Source organism: Daphnia magna, linkage group LG7, assembly GCF_020631705.1.
Source record: "Daphnia magna isolate NIES linkage group LG7, ASM2063170v1.1, whole genome shotgun sequence".
Taxonomy (NCBI): domain Eukaryota; kingdom Metazoa; phylum Arthropoda; class Branchiopoda; order Diplostraca; family Daphniidae; genus Daphnia; species Daphnia magna.
The window spans coordinates 8,508,603-8,527,873 of record NC_059188.1 but is presented as its reverse complement, the minus strand read 5'-3'; the positions used below and the strand labels follow the sequence as shown (position 1 = coordinate 8,527,873).

General features: G+C 37.8%; 3 protein-coding genes and 1 long non-coding RNA gene across 11 annotated transcripts; 2 read left to right on the top strand and 2 right to left on the bottom strand.

Moving 5' to 3' along the window:
* Nucleotides 1-1,101: 1,101 nt before the first annotated feature.
* Nucleotides 1,102-3,701, top strand: LOC116919730 (cytosolic Fe-S cluster assembly factor nubp1). Of its 4 annotated transcripts, none has more exons than XR_006649800.1 (11): nucleotides 1,180-1,304; nucleotides 1,480-1,530; nucleotides 1,603-1,703; nucleotides 1,767-1,856; nucleotides 1,911-1,980; nucleotides 2,047-2,078; nucleotides 2,131-2,221; nucleotides 2,387-2,630; nucleotides 2,702-2,910; nucleotides 3,364-3,472; nucleotides 3,544-3,701. XR_006649800.1 is itself a non-coding variant. In XM_045177358.1 (10 exons), exons 1-10 carry the CDS (start codon nucleotides 1,223-1,225, stop codon nucleotides 3,390-3,392), a joined length of 948 nt encoding a protein of 315 aa, XP_045033293.1. In that variant the 5' UTR covers nucleotides 1,102-1,222; the 3' UTR covers nucleotides 3,393-3,542. The 4 variants fall into 4 exon arrangements, 2 of the variants coding, with proteins under 2 accessions (XP_045033293.1, XP_045033292.1); XR_006649799.1 differs by having other exon boundaries at nucleotides 3,535-3,701; XM_045177358.1 differs by lacking the exon at nucleotides 3,544-3,701 and having other exon boundaries at nucleotides 1,102-1,253; nucleotides 3,364-3,542.
* Nucleotides 3,690-7,772, bottom strand: LOC116919728 (protein lin-9 homolog). 3 transcript variants are annotated; one of them, XM_045177354.1, is made up of 12 exons: nucleotides 7,627-7,772; nucleotides 7,065-7,282; nucleotides 6,833-7,004; nucleotides 6,629-6,765; nucleotides 6,363-6,574; nucleotides 6,098-6,233; nucleotides 5,852-6,022; nucleotides 5,380-5,493; nucleotides 4,973-5,323; nucleotides 4,465-4,671; nucleotides 4,184-4,375; nucleotides 3,690-3,989 (listed from the first exon to the last, which is right to left on the bottom strand). In XM_045177354.1, the coding sequence occupies exons 1-12, from the start codon at nucleotides 7,643-7,645 to the stop codon at nucleotides 3,735-3,737; spliced, it is 2,184 nt and encodes a 727-aa protein (XP_045033289.1). In that variant the 5' UTR covers nucleotides 7,646-7,772; the 3' UTR covers nucleotides 3,690-3,734. The 3 variants fall into 3 exon arrangements, with proteins under 3 accessions (XP_045033289.1, XP_045033290.1, XP_045033291.1); XM_045177355.1 differs by having other exon boundaries at nucleotides 4,486-4,671; XM_045177356.1 differs by lacking the exon at nucleotides 7,627-7,772 and adding an exon at nucleotides 7,496-7,610.
* A 1,322-nt stretch (nucleotides 7,773-9,094) lies between these two features.
* Nucleotides 9,095-14,667, bottom strand: LOC116919724 (kinesin-like protein KIF14). Of its 2 annotated transcripts, none has more exons than XM_045177352.1 (10): nucleotides 13,343-14,667; nucleotides 13,117-13,276; nucleotides 12,850-13,054; nucleotides 12,632-12,761; nucleotides 12,213-12,572; nucleotides 11,696-12,016; nucleotides 11,290-11,628; nucleotides 10,503-11,228; nucleotides 9,625-10,416; nucleotides 9,095-9,537 (listed from the first exon to the last, which is right to left on the bottom strand). In XM_045177352.1, the coding sequence occupies exons 1-10, from the start codon at nucleotides 14,312-14,314 to the stop codon at nucleotides 9,355-9,357; spliced, it is 4,188 nt and encodes a 1,395-aa protein (XP_045033287.1). In that variant the 5' UTR covers nucleotides 14,315-14,667; the 3' UTR covers nucleotides 9,095-9,354. The 2 variants fall into 2 exon arrangements, with proteins under 2 accessions (XP_045033287.1, XP_032781633.2); XM_032925742.2 differs by having other exon boundaries at nucleotides 9,637-10,416; nucleotides 13,343-14,666.
* On the top strand, nucleotides 10,267-19,073 carry LOC123474768. 2 transcript variants are annotated; one of them, XR_006649797.1, is made up of 4 exons: nucleotides 10,267-10,408; nucleotides 10,490-11,130; nucleotides 15,797-15,904; nucleotides 15,969-16,174. It is a non-coding gene; the product is annotated as an uncharacterized LOC123474768 (long non-coding RNA). The 2 variants fall into 2 exon arrangements; XR_006649798.1 differs by lacking the exons at nucleotides 15,797-15,904; nucleotides 15,969-16,174 and adding an exon at nucleotides 18,863-19,073.
* The last annotated feature ends 198 nt before the right edge of the window (nucleotides 19,074-19,271 follow it).

Below are 19,271 nucleotides of genomic sequence, written 5' to 3'. Positions count from 1 at the left end.
CCCCTTATAAGTTAAGTTTAATATAATCAACGTAGCATGTTCAAGGGATTTTTTTTTAGATTTTGGCGGTCTAGTTTTTTTACCGCCGAATATTGTGTTTCCCCTTGCCGGCAGAGGCATGTTTGTTTCTATTGCTTTTTTACCCGCCTCGGTCGAGTTGGGATGGGAAACAAAACACGTATGGGGTTTTATGTTACCCTTGAATTTCGATGCCTATTCCGGCAACGGGATAGGCACTAGCATGATGGTGTGCGGTGGCTGTGTTGATGGTCGGCCGGTCGCCAAAAATAGTCGCCCATGGGCGATCCGGGTAGCTTATTTTCCAAGGATGGTAGGCTGGGCCGGTTTTGATGGTAAACCGGGTATACCCACCACCATCTTGAAAAATGGCGACTTGGGGGCGCCAAGTTTTTAAAAATGGAGGAAAGCAAAAAAAGTTTGTTTCATAGTAAATGAATGTCATCTTGTGGCGGAAATTGAAAGCGCATGGCAAAATTTCGGGGAAAAACCAGGGGAATCGGGTTTAACCGGGTTTTGGAACAGGTTTCGAAATTGTATTACCCACGTAAAACCCGGTTAGGTAGTGGGTACAAAGTCTCAAGAACCATTACCCACCGTATCCATTTTTTTAGCTGAGAAGACCTACACCTACCCATTCTCCCAAATACCTACCCATTGGACGTGGGGCCGAGCCCTATGGTCGGTTGTGCTGTTCTCTTTTGTCGATAGTTTTTCAATTGCTACTTCCACAATGCAAGAATTTGCTTTCATGAAAAAAAAAGAATCACAGAGACCTGCTCTGACTCTGATGAGAATTTTAAAAAATAATAATAAATAAATAAAATCAGAGTCATAGACCCCTGGTTCCCCCACTATGGCTATTTTCCCTCTCAGAAAAGGGGTGCCCTCTTGCTCAAACCAAATCAAAAGAAAAAAACAAAAACAATAAACGTAAATAATGGCTGCGACAACTGGCAGCTAGACGATAAGTTTCATCTACTGAATAAGTGTCAGCTAGACGATAACTATCACTCACCTTTACAGAAAAAGTACCGGTGCAGCTTTGCCATAGGCTTCGTCTAGTAGTGCGCGACCATGTTGCATTCGGCATCATTGGGTGTTGACAAACTCTGCAGACGATGTTCTGATCCGTTTGTCAGCAATTTGGTTTTTTTTCTTTCGGTTCATCTCACGTGTTCAAAAATTTAATTCATAAGACAGTATGGAAACACAAATGGAAAATATTCCTGAGCGTGAGTATTTATGCACTAAACAAATAAAGTCTTCGTTTATTACCATGAGAAGTACGGCTTAAATCTTTGAATGTTACTTGTAACCTTGTAATTTGAACATGTTATTGTGTTTGTCTGGGTTAAACTCAGTTTACTGTGCTTATTTACCGATAGAATCTATCTTCTTTACTGATTCACGTACCTTTGAATACATATTATTTAAGTGCCCTCTTATTCCATCCCTTAGATTGCCCAGGTATTCAAAGTGAATCTGCTGGTAAAGCATCCACTTGTGCTGGTAAAGCTGAGTTTTATTATTTTTCTGTTAAAGAATAGAGTGATTATATTTCATGACTTTCAATGTTGGAAGGATGCCCAAATCAAAAAATATGTGAATCTGGTGAAGCAAAATTAGAAGATCCAAAGATAATTGCTGGCATTCAACAACGCATGTTGAATGTAAAACACAAGGTCAGCTGTTTTGTTAAATTTTTTATCATAAATTTTTTATAATAAATGGTAATGTTAATTTAGGTCCTTATTCTCTCCGGGAAGGGTGGAGTAGGTAAAAGCACAATAACTACCATGATAGCACGGGTGTTTGCCCAGGATCTAGCCAAAAATGTATACATTTTTGTGAAAGGTTTTTTCTTCATCATCATTGTTATTTTGAAATAGATTGCTGTTATGGATGTTGATATTTGTGGCCCATCAACTCCTCGAATCATGGGTGTTGAAGGTGAAACTGGTAAAGAATATTTATTTTATATTTAGTTTAACTTGGCACTAACCATTTATTACAATTACAATTTAGTTCACCAAAGTGGTTCAGGCTGGTCTCCCGTTGTAAGTTTAGTCAATTTAATAACACAAGCATTTACCTTAATCATCAGAATAGTATATAGGTGAAAACTTATCTCTTATGTCTGTTGGACTACTACTGGGAAGCCCTGATGATGCAGTGATTTGGAGAGGACCCAAGAAGAATGGTACAATGCTTTATTTTATAATTATATCTTGCCATTTACGACCTTGTAAGTTTTTCGGCAAATTCGTTGGGAATAGTGTAATGGTTTGCAATGATTCAACGTAAAATTTCAAAAGTTACAGGTCATGTTCACCAAAGATTCGTTTTTTTTTTAATTATTATTTAGGTTTGATCAAACAGTTCCTTACTGAAGTTGACTGGGGATCATTAGATTACTTGTTCATGGATACTCCTCCTGGAACATCAGATGAACACTTGTCGATTGCGCAGTACATGATTCCTTGCCAACTTACAGGAGCTATAATCGTCACATCACCCCAAGAGATTTCGCTTTTGGATGTTCGTAAAGAAATAAATTTTTGTAGAAAGGTCAATATTCCTATAATTGGCATCGTTGAAAACATGAGTTGGTTAGTTTTTTTTGTTTTTTATTTCCTTTTTTACGTGAATATTTCTACTAACCAACGTACCTTTATTTTAGGTTTGTGTGCCCAAAATGTACCAAAGAAAGCATAATATTTCCTGCTAGTACAGGGGGTGCGCGGCAAATGGCAAGTGAGTTCCACTTGCCCTTCCTTGGTCAAATTCCCCTTGATCATCGTCTAGCACAATCATGTGATGAAGGAAATGATTTCTTCGAAGCATATTCTGATTCAGCAACTGCTACAGCCTTTATTGATCTAGGCAAAGGTACAATTAAAATTATTTTTTTTTTTATTTATTTATTTTTTTTTTTTCGTCTTTCTTTTTTCCTTTGAATGGAATGTCTCAATGCGTGGAGTTGTTCTAACCAAAGAGCTTGCTATAGTTTTGTCTTAACATTTTGTCGTTTACGCTTAGTATCTTTTTTAAGGGGTGGGGAGGGGGAGAGGGAAACGAACAAGATCTTCTGGATTTTTCATCCTCGTATTGTCAAGTTAGGCTAAAATTAAATATACGGAGAAACGTAAAAAAAATATATATATATTTTAAGAGGCATAAGCATCATTGCAGTGTATTGCAGAAAAATGTGTCAGTTTTCCCTATGCTTTGTTTGACATACCTAACACATTTTTCTGCAACCTCCTGTATAATCACTATACTGGTTTCCGTCAAAATATACATTATTGGCTGAACTAACCTTTTGGCACATTGTACTTGCAGCGATTGACGCGGAAATAAGGAAACTGTGATATATGCCGAGCTTCAGCTTCCTCAAGAAAAATTCCTTATGACTTCCTACGTTTGGCATTTCGCTCACACAGAATCCATCGTAAGTTTCTTCGTTTTCTTTTAACATGGTTAAATCGTGTCTGTGCTTAATACACTCACTAGTACTTGTAGAAAGATGCCCAAACACTCTTTCGCCACCAGTCCAAGAGGTATGGATATGAGAGCATCAGGTATTTTTCCGATTCAGTTTAGGTTATACTTAAAAATATTTGTCATCTTAGGTTAAATGTAGTCGTAAAGTGAAAAATCAAATTATGTCTACGCCATGAGTTAATTTATTTCTCAAATTTTATTAACAATAATTAATGGTTATCGTTATCATTGGGTAAAGATAAATTCCTATTAATGGAGGTGACAGCGGGTGCATTAGTTTCAGTACCGTTAAACGGTGTCATATGGTCAAAGTTACATAATCCAGATTGAATGTGCTGCACGTGAACTAAAACATGGTTCCTTAAAGAAGTTAAGTTCGATTGATCTAAGGATTTCCGCAGCTCGTCCAAGGAATCGTGTAAAGCCTGAAGCTCGTATGCATTGCGTTCACTTTCCGCAAGGCACTGCAAATATAAATGCAACAGTAAAAAAAAAACATTATTTGAAAATTCAGACTCAAATTTCTCATCTGTTCTTTATGTTATGGTATGAAATTGCCCATCAAATGCCCGACCGAGTAAGATAGGTGGTATTATTAAAACAAGCTTAAATTTGTGAACATCGAGTAAAACGAGTCGAACAACCTATATAATTGTACCTTGATTTGGAGCATCAGCGATGTGAGGCCGGTGACAAGTGCAATAATCGGTGTTGAGGTAACGTTTGGATGTGCTCCACTTTGGCTATCCAACTGAGTTTCAACCAAATCTCTAGCTTCTTGGTAGCAAAGCTGGCGGATACTATCTGGTCCGGCTAATGGAGATAGACCATGTTCAGAATCTGGGGCGATCTAAGTAATCAAGTTAGAGACTTTTAGTTCTCATCTTCACCACAACGCAACAAAAATAAAAAATAATAATAAAAAAAAAAAAAAAATACCTCGTGGCATTGCTGTCTGACCTTAACTAAGAGGCTATTGAGCTCTGTATTTAGCTCCTCCAAATCAAGAATAGTACGGGCGTAGCGACGTTGGAAATCCCGTGCCACGGTTTCACCGACTGACTCTCTTCGCTCAACCTCCGTATTCATATCTCTGAGTCTTCGAATTTTTTCTTTCTTCATATTTAAAATCTTCGACAATCGTACCTTTCAAAAAGAAGTTTAACTGATTAATACACATAAAACTTAGAAAACTGACGATGCTTTAGGGATTTTTCAGGACGTTGGTTGCTTTACTGTTTTGGGAGGAAGTTCTTCCCAAATACATGCGGCCACCTTTCCTCCTTAACCCCCAAAAAGGAAAAAAAAAACACAAAAAACAAAACAAAACAAAAAACCAACGGTTGTTGGGAGTCGGCTCATCATATATGAAAATACGCGAAGACTTCATTTTAAAAAACGTGCTACATAATTATTTTTGCGCAATTGTTAATTACGGATGACTTACTATAGGTGTCAAAACGTGTATAGGCAAAGAGCCAAAAGCGCTTTCTTGAGATGCCAATCTCGAATTCGAAGACCCCAAGACAGGATCGCTGACTAAATTTGATGTATCGGAATTGGCATTTTGTCCAATACGTCCGCCGCTGGCATGCGGAGTCAGTGTAAAAGTATGCATTGAAGCTTCAAGTGAAGAGTGCTTCAATGGCTGCTGCTGGTGACCTGTGGTTGTCTGTGTTTGTTGTTGCTGAGAACCCATTAATGGTATTATTGCAGGAGTTGGTGGTAAGACAGCAGGACGTGGGCGGAAGCGCTGAGCCAAGCTCGATATGGAAATCATGTCTACCGTTTCATTTGACTATTTCAAAAAGTTAAATTAAATGGTGACGCTTGCTTGATGAACAACATACTTACTAAGACTTCGTAGTCTGGAACAGAATGGGTTCCTAAACCTTGCCTGTCGAACGTGATTCGGTATGTATTATTGGAAGTATCCACTGCATCGATTTGGCCAACAAATAACCCATCCTTTAAATAAATAAATAATAATAAAAAAAGTAGGTTTAGTTGAAGTTACACCAAACCATCTCCCTATCAGCACTGTTTCATTCTTTCCTTTTTTTCTCTTTTCTTTCCGATGTTCTCTTTGGTTAAACGAGAGGGAGCAAAGATTTTTTTTCTTTTTTACTTTCATCTTTTCACGCTCATAGATCCGTAAATTTTATGGGCTAGAATAACTGCAGCTTTTATCTGACATGAATCTTGAAACATAGAATAGGGCGAGTGGAATGCTTCGATAGAGATGAGGATGTTATCGATGGGTATTTACGTAAATCGAGAACAGACCAATTCCAAAATAAAACAGAAAAATGAAAGTTTTGTATACCTGCGGTTGACGAAGTCTGGCGGTCACTTTCGTGCCAATTACCAATGGCATCGGGATCAGATCCGGTAGATCCCGACAAAGAGACACCATATCGCTTACTTTGCGCTGTTGGACTAGACGGATCTTTTGTCTCTTTTTGGCCAATTCCCCCCTTTCTTCATTGAAAAACGCCTGAAACAAAGAAAATCAATGACTAACGAGGTCAACAACAATAAATTTAGCCATTTGCACTAAAACTACATTTACCTGAGAGCAACGTCTTGGTCTTCCCATCAGTCGCCGTATTGTACACCACTGGGACCTGGTGAGCTGTCTCAATTTCAAGCTGGGAAATGATTCTCGCAAGCATAGCATGAAGTCGTTGTCACCTTCAAATAATGCTCTTAAATACACGAAAAATAATAAAAATAAAAAATAAATAAATAAAATGCCTTAAAAATTTACCATTGTAATGCGTAAAACTACTTTTTTTTTTTACTTTTTGGAAACGGAAATAATACAGTTTACTTACTGGTCCAGATTACTGTAGAACCATTCATAGCAGACCCATTTGTGCGCTTTCGGTAATTTCAGTAAATTGCGTAAGCGCACTCCTAGTTTCTTTAGGTCTTCGGCTTCTTGTTCAACTGCTATTGCCGCAACCGAAGGTAAGGCGGCCACACTGACGATATTTCGAGGCCGACGTCCCACAGCTAAGGACTCACTTTTTTGTTTTTCTGGTAACTATTTTCAAAATGATAACACAATTTTGATGTGGTTCTACAATAGTAAACTTACTTTAAATGATGGTTTCACTTTCATTTTCTTTAGTTTTGCCTTCATTCTACTAGTGCTTTTGACGGGTGTCGACGCATTTGATCCACTACGACGTTCTGGAGTACCAGTTGCGCTGCCAGGTGCGGATCTGGTATGGCCTGTGAAGTTTTACTGTTTAGCTATGACTATATTTTAAAAAAGTAGAAAAAACTGTGGAAATATTACCCCGCTTTATTATCTTTGCTGTACTAGTCTGGGATGCTGATTGAATTGCATGGGATGATGCACTTACACCACTGTTAGATTTTGTAGATTTTCTTGGAGATTTATTTGTGGATTGATTGACAATTGTATCATCATCAAAAAATAAAGGGTTTTTCTTCCGAATTCTTGCTGGCTAAAATAAACATCAATAGTTTTTAAACTATCAGTGAAAACAAATTGCTTTAGATCTTACAATGCCTCTTCTGTTCAATGTGATTGGATTTGAAGTGATACTTCCAGTTACTCTTGAATTGGAGGAGGAATTAACATCACTAATTCGCTTTAGGCCAAACATTTCTGGACCTAAGGTCATTGCTTGATTGGCTTGTTCTGAGTCATCTCCAAAGTCAAGCTCTCTTTTCACTTTAAATCCTCCATTTTTGAATGAAAGTAAAGCTTCTGCTGATTCAGCTAGGCAATAAATAATATTTCAAATCAATTTAATAAACAATTAAAATCTGTACACATTTTGATAAAAAAGTTTGGTTGAACAAAAAGTATGATGCGTTCGAATACATGCGAAGTGCTTGGTTTACTTCAAAATTGTTTTTAAACAAATTTGTAGTATGTAAAGTACATTTGAAGCAACAATAAACAAATCGAAAAGTTTGCTTAGAAATTAACCTTAAAAGTTTCAGCTATTATTCCATAATGTGGCACTAAAATAACGAAAGATTTTTTTTTAACTGAACCAAAAAACAATAAAGTAACAAGGGAGAAATGTTTGTTTACGTTTTGCAGTTAACATAACTTACTTTCAAGCGAGTCCGCCATGATTCTCTTTTTCAACTTTCAATCGCCTCGTCAAACAGCTTGGTTGTAACGTTGCCGCATTTACGAATTGAGAATTGCATACAGTTAGGCAAGGCAGGCGCGCAGGCCGCAGCCCGCAGGTCCAGTTAGCCAGTAAGAGTTACTACTTACTAGTCTGGTTACTTAGCTAGTCAGCTAGCTATAAACTTATAATTATTATCGTCAATTCGTCATTTCGTTAGGCTTTTCCATATGAAATCGGGTTCTTTGATTTGAAATTTCAACAGGACTTTGAATTATCAATTACTTTTAACTATTAACTTGTTGGTCATTTTACTTCTACAATACGTTGTCATTTCGTCCTTGTAACGAAAAATTCAAATTGCTGCAATTCTTGGTAGTTTTTTATTGTTACCACCCCGATTTTTTCAGTCAGTTCATGCAAGGCTCAGACTATGCGTAAATCCTTATGTGCGATGCGTTAATATAGTTTTGATTTTATCTAATTTTTTTTTATCACGCACGGTAATCTTACCTGTAGGACAAATGTAGAATTACATAAACCGGTACACTCTTGTCGGGGTTATTGCTCTTTGAACGATATTTTCGTTGGAATTGAAATTCAAACGCCTTCTAATACACGTTTTTATTGCATTTTTATAGGCATCTTATTATTATATAACTGTCTGGGCAATTCTATCACCATTCGCACTAGGTTTGACGGAGAAGAATAGCGTCAGGATTTATATTCTATTTTAGCAGTGGCAAGTTTCTGTTAAAACTAGTCTAACTTGAAAGCCCTGGTATCCCGCAGAACAGGCCTTTCACACTCACTTAAAATTTTCCTACGTCCGGAAAATGTTTAATTACGAAAATATCCTTGCAAATAATCGCTTCTCCGTAGCTGCGGCAATATACTTCGACGTGTTTTATTAGATCAATCAAAAAATGCGTGGAGTTATAACAGACTACTGGAGTAGCCAGACGGGGCGGACGCTGCCCGCTGCCGTCCCGGGCTCATTTTCTTTTTTGGGTTTTCTTCACTTGTCTGTTTCTGTCTTAGGAACAACATAGTGTTACAACACTATATGCAAAACGTATCATAGTAAGCCGAATAGAAAATAATACCTCCATGGTAAACTTGATTTAGATGAAGTGCAGACTACGAGGCAATTCCTCAATAAGGGTGTTGATAATGATGGTAGAAGTAATGTCGTAATAACTGTCAAGCATACTTGGTCATAAATGTGAACGGTGAAATAATATTGAGAAGGCAGTATGATTAGGTTTCTTTCTCCTCAGTCGCGTGTTGGTGGGTAAATTATTTTTCTCTCACTCTCAGGCAGCTATTGGCGAACAAAATCATTTTGGTTTGGAATTTTGCATTAGTGGATGAGACACATGTGACATCGGTAGCCGTTGGAATTTTTCTCGAGTTGATCTACCACGATAAAATGCTGCAAACGTCGATTAAAATTTTGATCCATCTCGGCAGAATGCTTTATTATAACATCAGATTTTTCAAAACTAAACTTTCTTATTTTATTTTCCGACGAAAGAATAAATGGTGTGCTAAACTAGCGAAAAATGAAGCATATAATAGATATAACCTTAGAAGACTTAAAGCGGAATCTGGCATGCAAGTTGAATAATCTCAAAGACATTCGAAAAAAAGCAATCATACGAATCTTAGTTTACTGATAAAAAAGAATAATTAAATGGCAGTAACGTTAAGAATCGTGTGACGGCGAGAAATCTGATACGTTGAAACGAACCGATTTGACGGTTATAGCTTGTTCTACGTTTCCATTCGATTTTAAGCTCGATTTCAAAGGAACACGGAACAATAGTGCTTTCTTTATGGCTGACGGTGAAATCGATACATTTTCCAAAGATTCCTCATCACTCTGAACCTGTAATTACATATTTAAAAAAAGAAAAAAAGGATGTGGATGTTAAAACATAGCTAAGCAACCAAATAGTATCTCAAAAAAACAAACCCAACAACATACTGTTTCAGATGCTGAGCCGCTGGTCTCAGATTCCATAACATCATCGAAGTGTGAAGACTTGCGGGGTGAAGGGGCAAGCAGTCGTGCAGGAAGTGGACTATAGCTTATGTCCCGTCCTCTTCTCAATGCAGTCATCCTTCTTCTTTCTGCGACGATTTTGTGTACAGAGTTGACAGCAAATGAAACGTCGCAAAGGACTGATGTTACATCAGAAGTGACACCCATTTGATTTGTGTACGCAGTGGTCTGGACTTCCAATGCTGCGGCGCACATTTTAATTTGGGACAGATCAGCAAGTTCCAGATAGGAAAGCAAATTTTCTATGGTGGTGCCCATGCGCAGCAAAATATCGATACGTTGATGAAATTTTGAATAAACAACAGCCAGTTCCTTTTCATTCCAACATTCACTACCAATGGTTTCAGTGAATTGTTCGAGAAGAATTTGAACTTGTGTTACGACGTCATGCGAAGCTTTCACTAGCCAAGATTCTCTAGTCGTGAAACTGGAATTATCGAGAGAATCCAATGAATTTTCATCTGGAAGCTGTGCAATTTTCATCCGGACATTATCAGCTAGATCGACGATTGATTCGTGTACTTTGGTTTGAGCTGTAACAAAGCCTGTAATTGCAGTGGATGCCGTTATAACTTCCAAATTGGGAACTTCATCGCAAAATACGACAGAAAGTTCGGAATAACTAGCAAAAATGGAATTCAACGTGTTCTGCGTACGCTGAACCCATTCCTTAAAAAGGCCAGCCGAGTCTAATGTAATACCCTAGGGATATAAACAAATAAACAAAGGAACATTAGAATAAAGTTAATTAACAAAATTAACTTCTGGTTATTAGAAAACAGACGCACCTGCATGACGAACTCTAGCGAATTTTGCAGTCTTTGGCCGAGTTCTTTTGTGGTGTGAAACCAATTGTTTCGGATATTTGGCGGTACATCTCTTTTGTTAACCAAGAAACTGACTAATCCTGGGTACACAGACAAGAGGGAAAAGGCGTGAACTGTTAAAGGAATTGCGAAGCTGTATGTGCGATCGGGATGGTCCAGCGCACATTTAAGGGATGAAGCCGCGGAACAAAACGTCGAATTTAAGTCTCCATCGCGAAACGTGTGAATCAACTCTTTGCATGTCTCAGCGGCTCCAGTATTAATGGTGGGAGATCTCGAAAGACGTAAGCTAGATCGTCTGGAAGAGTCGATACTAAATCTGCTATCATCCAAAACACTCATACTGCTGTCATGGCATTTCAGCAATTTATCAAGCTTTTCTTTCAAGGCAGGAACAAAAAGTGCAGATGCGCCATCTTCCAACTGCCACACATCACCTCTCTCAAAAACAGTAGAAGTGGGGAATTTTCCTGATTCATCAATAGCTTCTCGCAAAACTTCCAACCGTTTTCGCATTGTATCAATGCTCCAGTACATCACCAACTGGCGATCCAAATCTTGAACGCAGATCATGGGCTGCAGATCATCGGTAAGTGCATCTCTGCGCGTAAACGCATAAGGCTGTTGGAATCGCCGGCAAATGGCATTGGTCTCATTTAACATGGATTGAATAACAAATGACGATTCCTATTACGAATAAAAAAGATATTAAATATATTTGTAAACTACGGCTGAAAAATTTACATACGTCCGAGCTTTCCGTCGGCAGTGCAAGTTTTCGTTGCGTATCTTGAAGCAGTGATTCGATCTCTTCCAAATTTGTAGATTTTGTTATAGAAGGAGAACAGGAGGGAGGCGAAGTGATACCGTTGACTTGTCGTTCTTCCAATACTCGATTGAGCGAAGCAATTTCATCTTCGTAGCTATGGCGTTGCAAGGAAATTTCTAAAGCCGCTTCTTGACGAAGTTCTTCCATTTCAGCCATCAGCTGAACTCTTGCCTTTTCCTGTGCATCCTTAATAGCTAATTGCAAACGATGTTCTTGACATAGTCTTAGCTCTTCATGCGCAGTTTCGAAATCGGGAATCTAAACGAGAACGATACTTCATTCTAGTAAGTAGATTAACACTTTAGGAGCTTTAAGACAAAATTACCTTATTGTTAGCACTTTGGCTACCGAGAAATTTGGAATCAGACGGGTTGTATAAATGAAAATAGTGGGTTCCTCCAATTATAATTCTATCTCCATGATGAAGCTGTAGTCCAGGCGAGGATACAAGCTGTCCATTTACATATGTTTCGCCATTAGCAACCAGTGTAAGGTGATCACCTGAACGCTCAATATAACAATGGCTCTCCTCGATCATTAACCCAGTCAACTGTATTGTAGGAGAATCCGCTGAAGCAACTGATGGGCCTACCCAATTTTGTCCCGGCTTCAAGGGGAAAAATAGAGTTCCAGATAGCAGCGGATCCTAGTGATCACAAATTTTCTCTTTAGTTACACGTGTACATAATGCTTTTCAATGGGAACTTTCACTACAAAATTTTCGAAAGATTTACATATGAGATTTGTTTTAGAAGGTAATTTAACCAAAAGAAAATTTCACAGAAACCCCACACTGCTGAATAAATGCAGTTAATAAATAGTTAAATACCCTTCATCTTCACCTGATTTACGTTGACTAGACAAGGTTGTTTAGGATCCTGGATAGTAGAAACACCAGACTTTGCTAGGGCCTCTTCAGCTTCTATCCGTCTTAATTCTGCCTGGGTTACTTTCTCTTGCCAAGAAACATCTTTCTGACTTTCAACTTCAGTTAGGCGACTCTTCAGGCAGCGAATTTCTGATTCTAGTTGTTGCACACGCGAGGACGACTCACTGATGTGACCGTCAGCTACTGCCGTATCGGAACGTGCATTGGCTTCATTCAAACGGTTTTCCATTAGCTTAATTTGGTGCCGTAGATTTCGAATATGAACAGAATTTGGATCCTCGCCAATTCTTGCCGTATTAACGATCTTCCGAGCCTATGTTGAATCAATAAGCTCAAGTTTCCTACAAATCCTTATCTTGATGTGTTCAATACCTGGCATGCGTAGCGCAAGGTAGATAAAGTTTCTTCCACGTGGGACGCGCATGGACTAACCGTAGCGAGCATAACTGTTTTTGAGTCACCACCCAAGCTCTCTTTCAAAAGCCAAGTCAAAACCGACTCCCTGTTACAAAAAATTCGAAAACATTCAGTGTTACGCACAAGGTTGACTATATACACGACTATTTAGAAACCAAAAGAATTTATTTTACCTATACGGTACGAATTTTTGCTCAGCTAACGCGGTAATGACTCTACCCAGTGTTAGCAATGATTGGTTGATAGTTAAACCTTCCTCTCGGCGATCACCTACAGCGTGACAGGAAGCTACCCTTTCACTTCCCGCCAAATCAATGAAGTTTATGCGGCTTTGCTTTCGCGCCTCGTGCGATTTCCCATCCAACAATTCTTCATGGCCTAGACAAAGAAATACATATATTAAGTAGGGAAATCAAAATTTTCTCTGTTAACTGGCTTACTTTGAGATAAAATTATGGTAAAGATGGCATGAGAACGTGAACTATGTTCATTCGCAGATGTCGATGCAGTGGCCCTTTGTCGGTTTCCAACCACAAGCCAACGTTGTACTTCTTCAAACGAATTAACAGCATGTTTTGAAAGATCAACTACATATGGACCCTACAGAACATTTTTCCTTTCTGTTTTAAATCAGGCAGTAGTAAGTATAATGAGAAATGTTGTTACGTGTTGCGGATGTTCGCGTACGCGCAAGCTTCCTCCCAATTTCCTTGCAGGACACAAAAGATCTTGAATTTTTTCTTTATAAATTTCAAAATAACTTATTTGAATTTCAATGGAAACATTTTCAACAGGATCTTTTAAAAGTAATTCCACTTCACGAAAAAGGTCATGGCAAAAGCGCGGCACAATTCCACTTTCAGAATGCAATTCGTTTTCACATCCAATATTACCCATTACACTGTAACTCTTTCCAGAACCTGTCTGTCCATAAGCAAATAAAGAGGTATTGAATCCTTTGAAAGCCTGGGAGAGTAATGGCTTAGCCAAACTGTCATAAATGTTGCCTTGGTCATGTTCTTTATTTTGATGGAGAGATGTATTTGATAAGAAGCAGTAATCATAATTAAATGAGTGGGTTTGTCCATGATCTGTTAGTATGATCACTTCATTTTCCTTCACATTGATAATGGGCTTCATTTCTTTATCAGTTTTCTCCTTTTCAGTTTGGGGACGAACTCTTACAGCAACTACTAGATTGCTGGTTTCAACTCCAGAGCCAGGTAGCTCAGGGATGATGTTTCTTTTTGGTGTCTCAAACCGGACAGTAGAAAAAACTTCTGGTGTTCTCACAAAAGTTAAATTTGAAACTTCTGAGCTTCTTAAGGTAGATCTAATGGGTGTGTTTAGTTTTGGACTTCCCGTAGAATGTCTTTCTTGCCTACTTGGTGGAGGTCCTGACTTTCTTGATTGTTGGCCTCCTGAACGAACAGTTGGATCTCTGGATATGTTTTCTAAATTCAAATATTTTTCTTTTTTCTCCATTCTTTCTATTTTAGGGCTCTGTGGGATTACAGAAAATGACTTTTGTTTTGGGTTACCCTCCATTGCTGCTACCTTTGTCAAAGGATTTGATGTAGAATAACATCTTGGAGTTTGATTTGACCTTGATCCTGTTGAAGTCATAGAACTTTTCATTTTAAAAATTGCTATAGGACTTGTGGTTCTTATTTGCTTCTGTTTCTTTTTAATTGGCTTTCCGTAAAAGTGGGATACATCGAGAACTACCAGTCTGATAGGAGGATTTCATGCTTCACCAACGAAGGCTATACGCAAAAATAAACTAGCCTGATAATGACTAAATAATTTTTTATAGCCTACACTGCACTAAAACATTTTTTAGATTGTATGGTGGATTATGTTTGCGGATACGTTTCTTTCACTGAGCGAATTCAAATGCGAGCAAACTTTTACCATACAGTTCAGCATTTGTACTGCAGACTACAAAAAAAACCGTTGACAAAGTGAAGCTGAACACAGAAAAACTGGCTTCTGCTTTTTCGCGCTACACAGTTTGATTTTACAATTTCCCGACGTTGCCAGATACTCCAATTTCATATCAAAACTAGGGACCGGCCCCGACCCTAAACAGGGCGCATTCTGCCAATCGGGTTTCGAAATTCGGGGCTCGGGGAGGGACGTTCAGGGTTCAGGGTGAAAATTTTTGAGCCATTATCTCAATCGGGGTGACAGATCGGGGATGCAACCCCGATTGCAATCAATCGATCGACGTAAAAACATAATCAATCGAGTCGAAATCGTTTATTATGATGAAAATCGGGGAGTTCGCCCCAGTTGCCCCGATAAAAATTCGACCCAACTTCGAAGTTAGAATTCGGACGCAATTTTTGAAAATGTCGTCGGGGCAAGTGGGTTAACCTTGATTTTTGCCCCGCCCCGCTCCGGCTGGCGAAGTGGCACTCTGATTGCCCATTTCCAGGGCGGGGTGGGGTGATTTACCCGATTTTGGCTAATCGGGGCCGATCACTAATCAAAACCAGAGTAATAGAATAATGGTGTAGCCACGGCCATGTTAACTCCCCCTCTCGGATTTTTTCCCAAAAGTTGTTGTCAATTTTTTTTGAAATTTGCGCCTTTCGCAACATTGCCAATTTCATTATATTAAACACGTTTGTCTTCTCTCTAGTGCAGCAACTTTTACACCTTTGTTAAAAAATGGATATATTTAATAAATATTGACGAATTCTATTTATAATGAATTCTGCAAAAGGCGCAAATTTCAAAAAATTGTGAATTTCAATCATAAATTTAACATATAAATAATTGCCTAATCTAGATGAATTAGGTATTTAAGGATAGGGAATTAAATTAAGCTTAAATGAAATCAATTTCTGGACACATTGATTGGTAATTTTATAGATAACGAACGAAAAACTCCAATTTTTCCTATACCCCCGAGAGGCGAGGGTCCTCCTATACTAGCGAACCTGGCGGGGAATCTTGGGACCCTTTACTGAACACCCGCCGGTCTTGGGGATAGCCGAGAGTGTACCTTTCCTATTATATCGTGGTGACACCCGTGAAATTACTGTTCAAAGAAATGATTCACAGTTTTAAGTTAAAAAAAATCTTTTCGTTACAAGTTTATTGAATTTTCAGGAATACCAGTACCATGTCAGGTCCCTTCCTCCTGCCCGTTATGTTGCAAGATCGGGACGTTACTTCTGAATGCGAGTGTCAAAGACAAGTATGTCGTCACTTTGCAGGGTAATTATTTTTTTGTATTGCCAAGAACTTTGCAATTTTCTAAATCTTTTCTTAATCTTTTTAGGGCGTTTTGACCTAGCAGCATCAATAATTGTTTGTTCTACTTGCAACAGCATTTGTACTTCACCAAGAGCTCGTCCGCATGAAGAAATTGAAGACTGAAGCAAAAAGTCTTTTTGAATTACCTGATTACGGAATGTATCATGATGTGCCTTCTGAATCTGAGTCGGAAGATGACTTCAGTGAGGTGTATTAAAGATTATAAAAGAACTGGGTGTACAGGCGCGTTTAATTTTTTATAAACAATTTCCTTGTACAAAATCAAAGTGCTGTTTCGGTTCTAAATAAATTTATCCCTGAGGGATTTAGTTTACTAAATTACCGAAGGTTTAGGGGCTCTTAACGCAGCACAAGTTACAGTAGTCTGCTGAGAGAGGCCCACCGAAAGTCTTTATTGGAAATTTTCTCGACCAATCAGAATCGAGGAAATCCGAAAAATACGATTTAGGGTATTTTTAATTTAAAGTTTTTAACTATAAGGCATGACAAAGTTAGGTATAGAGCTTATTAGACACTGCATAACCTAAAAAAAGAAACTATGTGATTCTTTTAACCTTTTCGATGCATTTAAACAGTGAAGTAGCGCCTATTGACTTTTTGATAGCTGTTGTTTTCTGAGATTGTTCATAATTTGACAGCAGATGGCGTTACATTAACTTCAACATAGTAGCAACTAACTAAACAAAACCTCAATCCCGAAGGCGCCAAAGGGGCTTTTTATTCCCAAACTGAATGCGGAAATGCAATTATTGTTTATTTTATTAAACCGCTACCAGTTTAATTTTTTATTAGGAATTTTTATGATGCCAGTATGTTTGGTGTCAAAAGATTTTACCCTAATTCAATATAATGTGACTGAACGCTGAAGTACAAACAACCGTTAAATTTAGTTTTCGTCAAGGAGCGTCAACGCGCTGAAATTTATATTAATTTTCCAATAAAAAGAGTGCAACAATCTGAAATAAAGATTCATTTTTGAAAAAAATCGATTAAGAAACGGCGATAGCAAAAGGTTTTAACCATTTTTGATTTACCAAAAAAGTCGAGTTGCAACCATATAGCCTACAACCTGACGTGATTGGCCGTAAAAAAGAAAGCTAACTGAACAAAACAAAATCTTGTTTATAAATATTTTTTTATTTGATTATTTTAGCTCAGAAATTTACGAGAAATTTTTGTGTCTAATAAAAATATCTACGTAAAGGCTAAGTATTTTTTTATTTTATTTTGAATATTAAGTATTTTAAGTGAATCAGTGCCAAAGGCCTTAACTTTCCCATTTTTTCCCTACGTCGTTCGTATTTAATCCCTTACGATATCCTAATAATATTTTCAAATTGTAATAGAGGGTTTTGTGGAGCGCAACTTGTGCTATTTTCATTATTTTTGAAGATTTATTTCTTCATTTATTTGATGTTGAAAAGGTTGACATTTTTCAACAATACCCCTCGTTTCAACACAATCTGCCCTACGGCTACCTGACGACGAGAGTCACGTGATTTGTGAAAATGAGAACTAGAAGCTAGAATAGAACAGTCTTATAACTCGTATTGGTAATATAATGAATTCTTTGCTATTCCATTATAAATTTGATTTTAAAACGAGAGTACACGGCACAAATACCTGAAAATTCGTATTTGTCTTTGACACTCGCATTCAGAAGTAAGGTCCCGGACTTACAACATAATGTGCAGGAGGAAGGGACCTGACATGGCACTGGTATTCCTGAAAATTCAATAAACTTGTAACGAAAAGATTATTTATAACTTAAAGATGTGAATCATTTCATTGAACAGTAATTTCACGAGTGTCACAGTCAACAAAGTTGGTAGGCAACGGCTTACTGGATGAAACTGTATCCTTTATGTAAAATGTGCGCTGATGAAAGGACGTGATAAATGAAATTTTTTGTCACATGAAACACACAATTCTCTTTTGAATGTGCTACAACAAACAGCATAGTTGCTTACAGAGTTACAGCAAATAGTGCAGCAATCTAAATCAGGACATTCTGTACTTGTGCGAGCTATAGTGCCTTTTGTTGTTGTTTTTCGTCAACACAGTCTTCATCTGTCCACGGAAACCGATCCGTTTAGATTGTCGGTCAAAAACGGATCCTCCAAGTGGTGGGGAACGGAATTGTTTCCGATAACATTGCGTACGGCTTATTCCGATTCGTTTCCGTTCAATTTAGTCTCCGTGGCGGGCGTTCCAATTTTGTGTGATTGTTTAGCTATGTTGTCATTATTTACGTTTATTGTTTTTGTTTTTTTCTTCTGATTTGGTTTTAAAGTTAGTTATATTTGTGTTTGTATTTTTAAAATCTATATATATGTTTAAAAAGAATAAATTTTTTTAGTGAAAAAAAATTGCTGTATTTCATTTCTTTTAGAACCACGAAACAAATTTTATATTAGAACAGAAGTAAGAATATATTATTATTTGATAGGTAATATCCCTGAGAGATTTACCTTGGTAAAGATGGAATGCTATGCCGTGGTTATTGGGCCCCAAAATGTTTATTGTTTCCCCAGGGATTCCAGCCGGGTTTTGGTTGGCTGAAAATTATTGTGCGTAAACAGGGGAGTTGTTCGTTTTCATTTATTTTTTTTCTGATTCGCCGTATTCAATTTCGTGCCAATGGGTTGTTTCTAAATATATAGGTTTGTTTGTTAATTTTATATTTTTTTTTGATCGAAATTCAAATTTCGGTCGTGAAAGTTGGGTTCTGATTGGTTGGTGGCAGGTTGGTGGATTTAGGGACCCTCCTGTGCCGCGGATTTTCGTTTTTTGGGTGAAATTTTATTACAGTTGGATTCTCCATGTAATACTGTATGTGATAGGGTATTTTTGGTGATGAAAGGTTGGTTTGTTCATTTTTAATTTGTGTTGGTTTAGAAACGACGAGGGCGGCTGTCGTTTGTCATTTGTTTTTTATGCTGTCATGGAGAGAAGCGGAAAACGTCAGGTTTTTCGACGGTTCAGCCCACGCAGCCCCACATAAATCTCGATGGCCGACACCCAGTGGCGTTATTAATGAATTTCTTACCACTTTACGAATTTTATTTAGGATTAGTGAAATGCATAAAATTTTTACAATGTTACTCGGCCAAAGCTTTAAATTTGCATTCAGTGTGTTGGCTGCGTTTTTCATCCACGTTGGGAAGTACACTTTTTTATTAAGAAGGTAATCTATTGTGGCATTGTAAAAAAATTAACACACTTATCAAACAGGTAACTTATTTCACAAAATTTTAATGTTATAGCCCTGACATCACTCTTTTATTTTCCCTTTTCCAGGTATCGG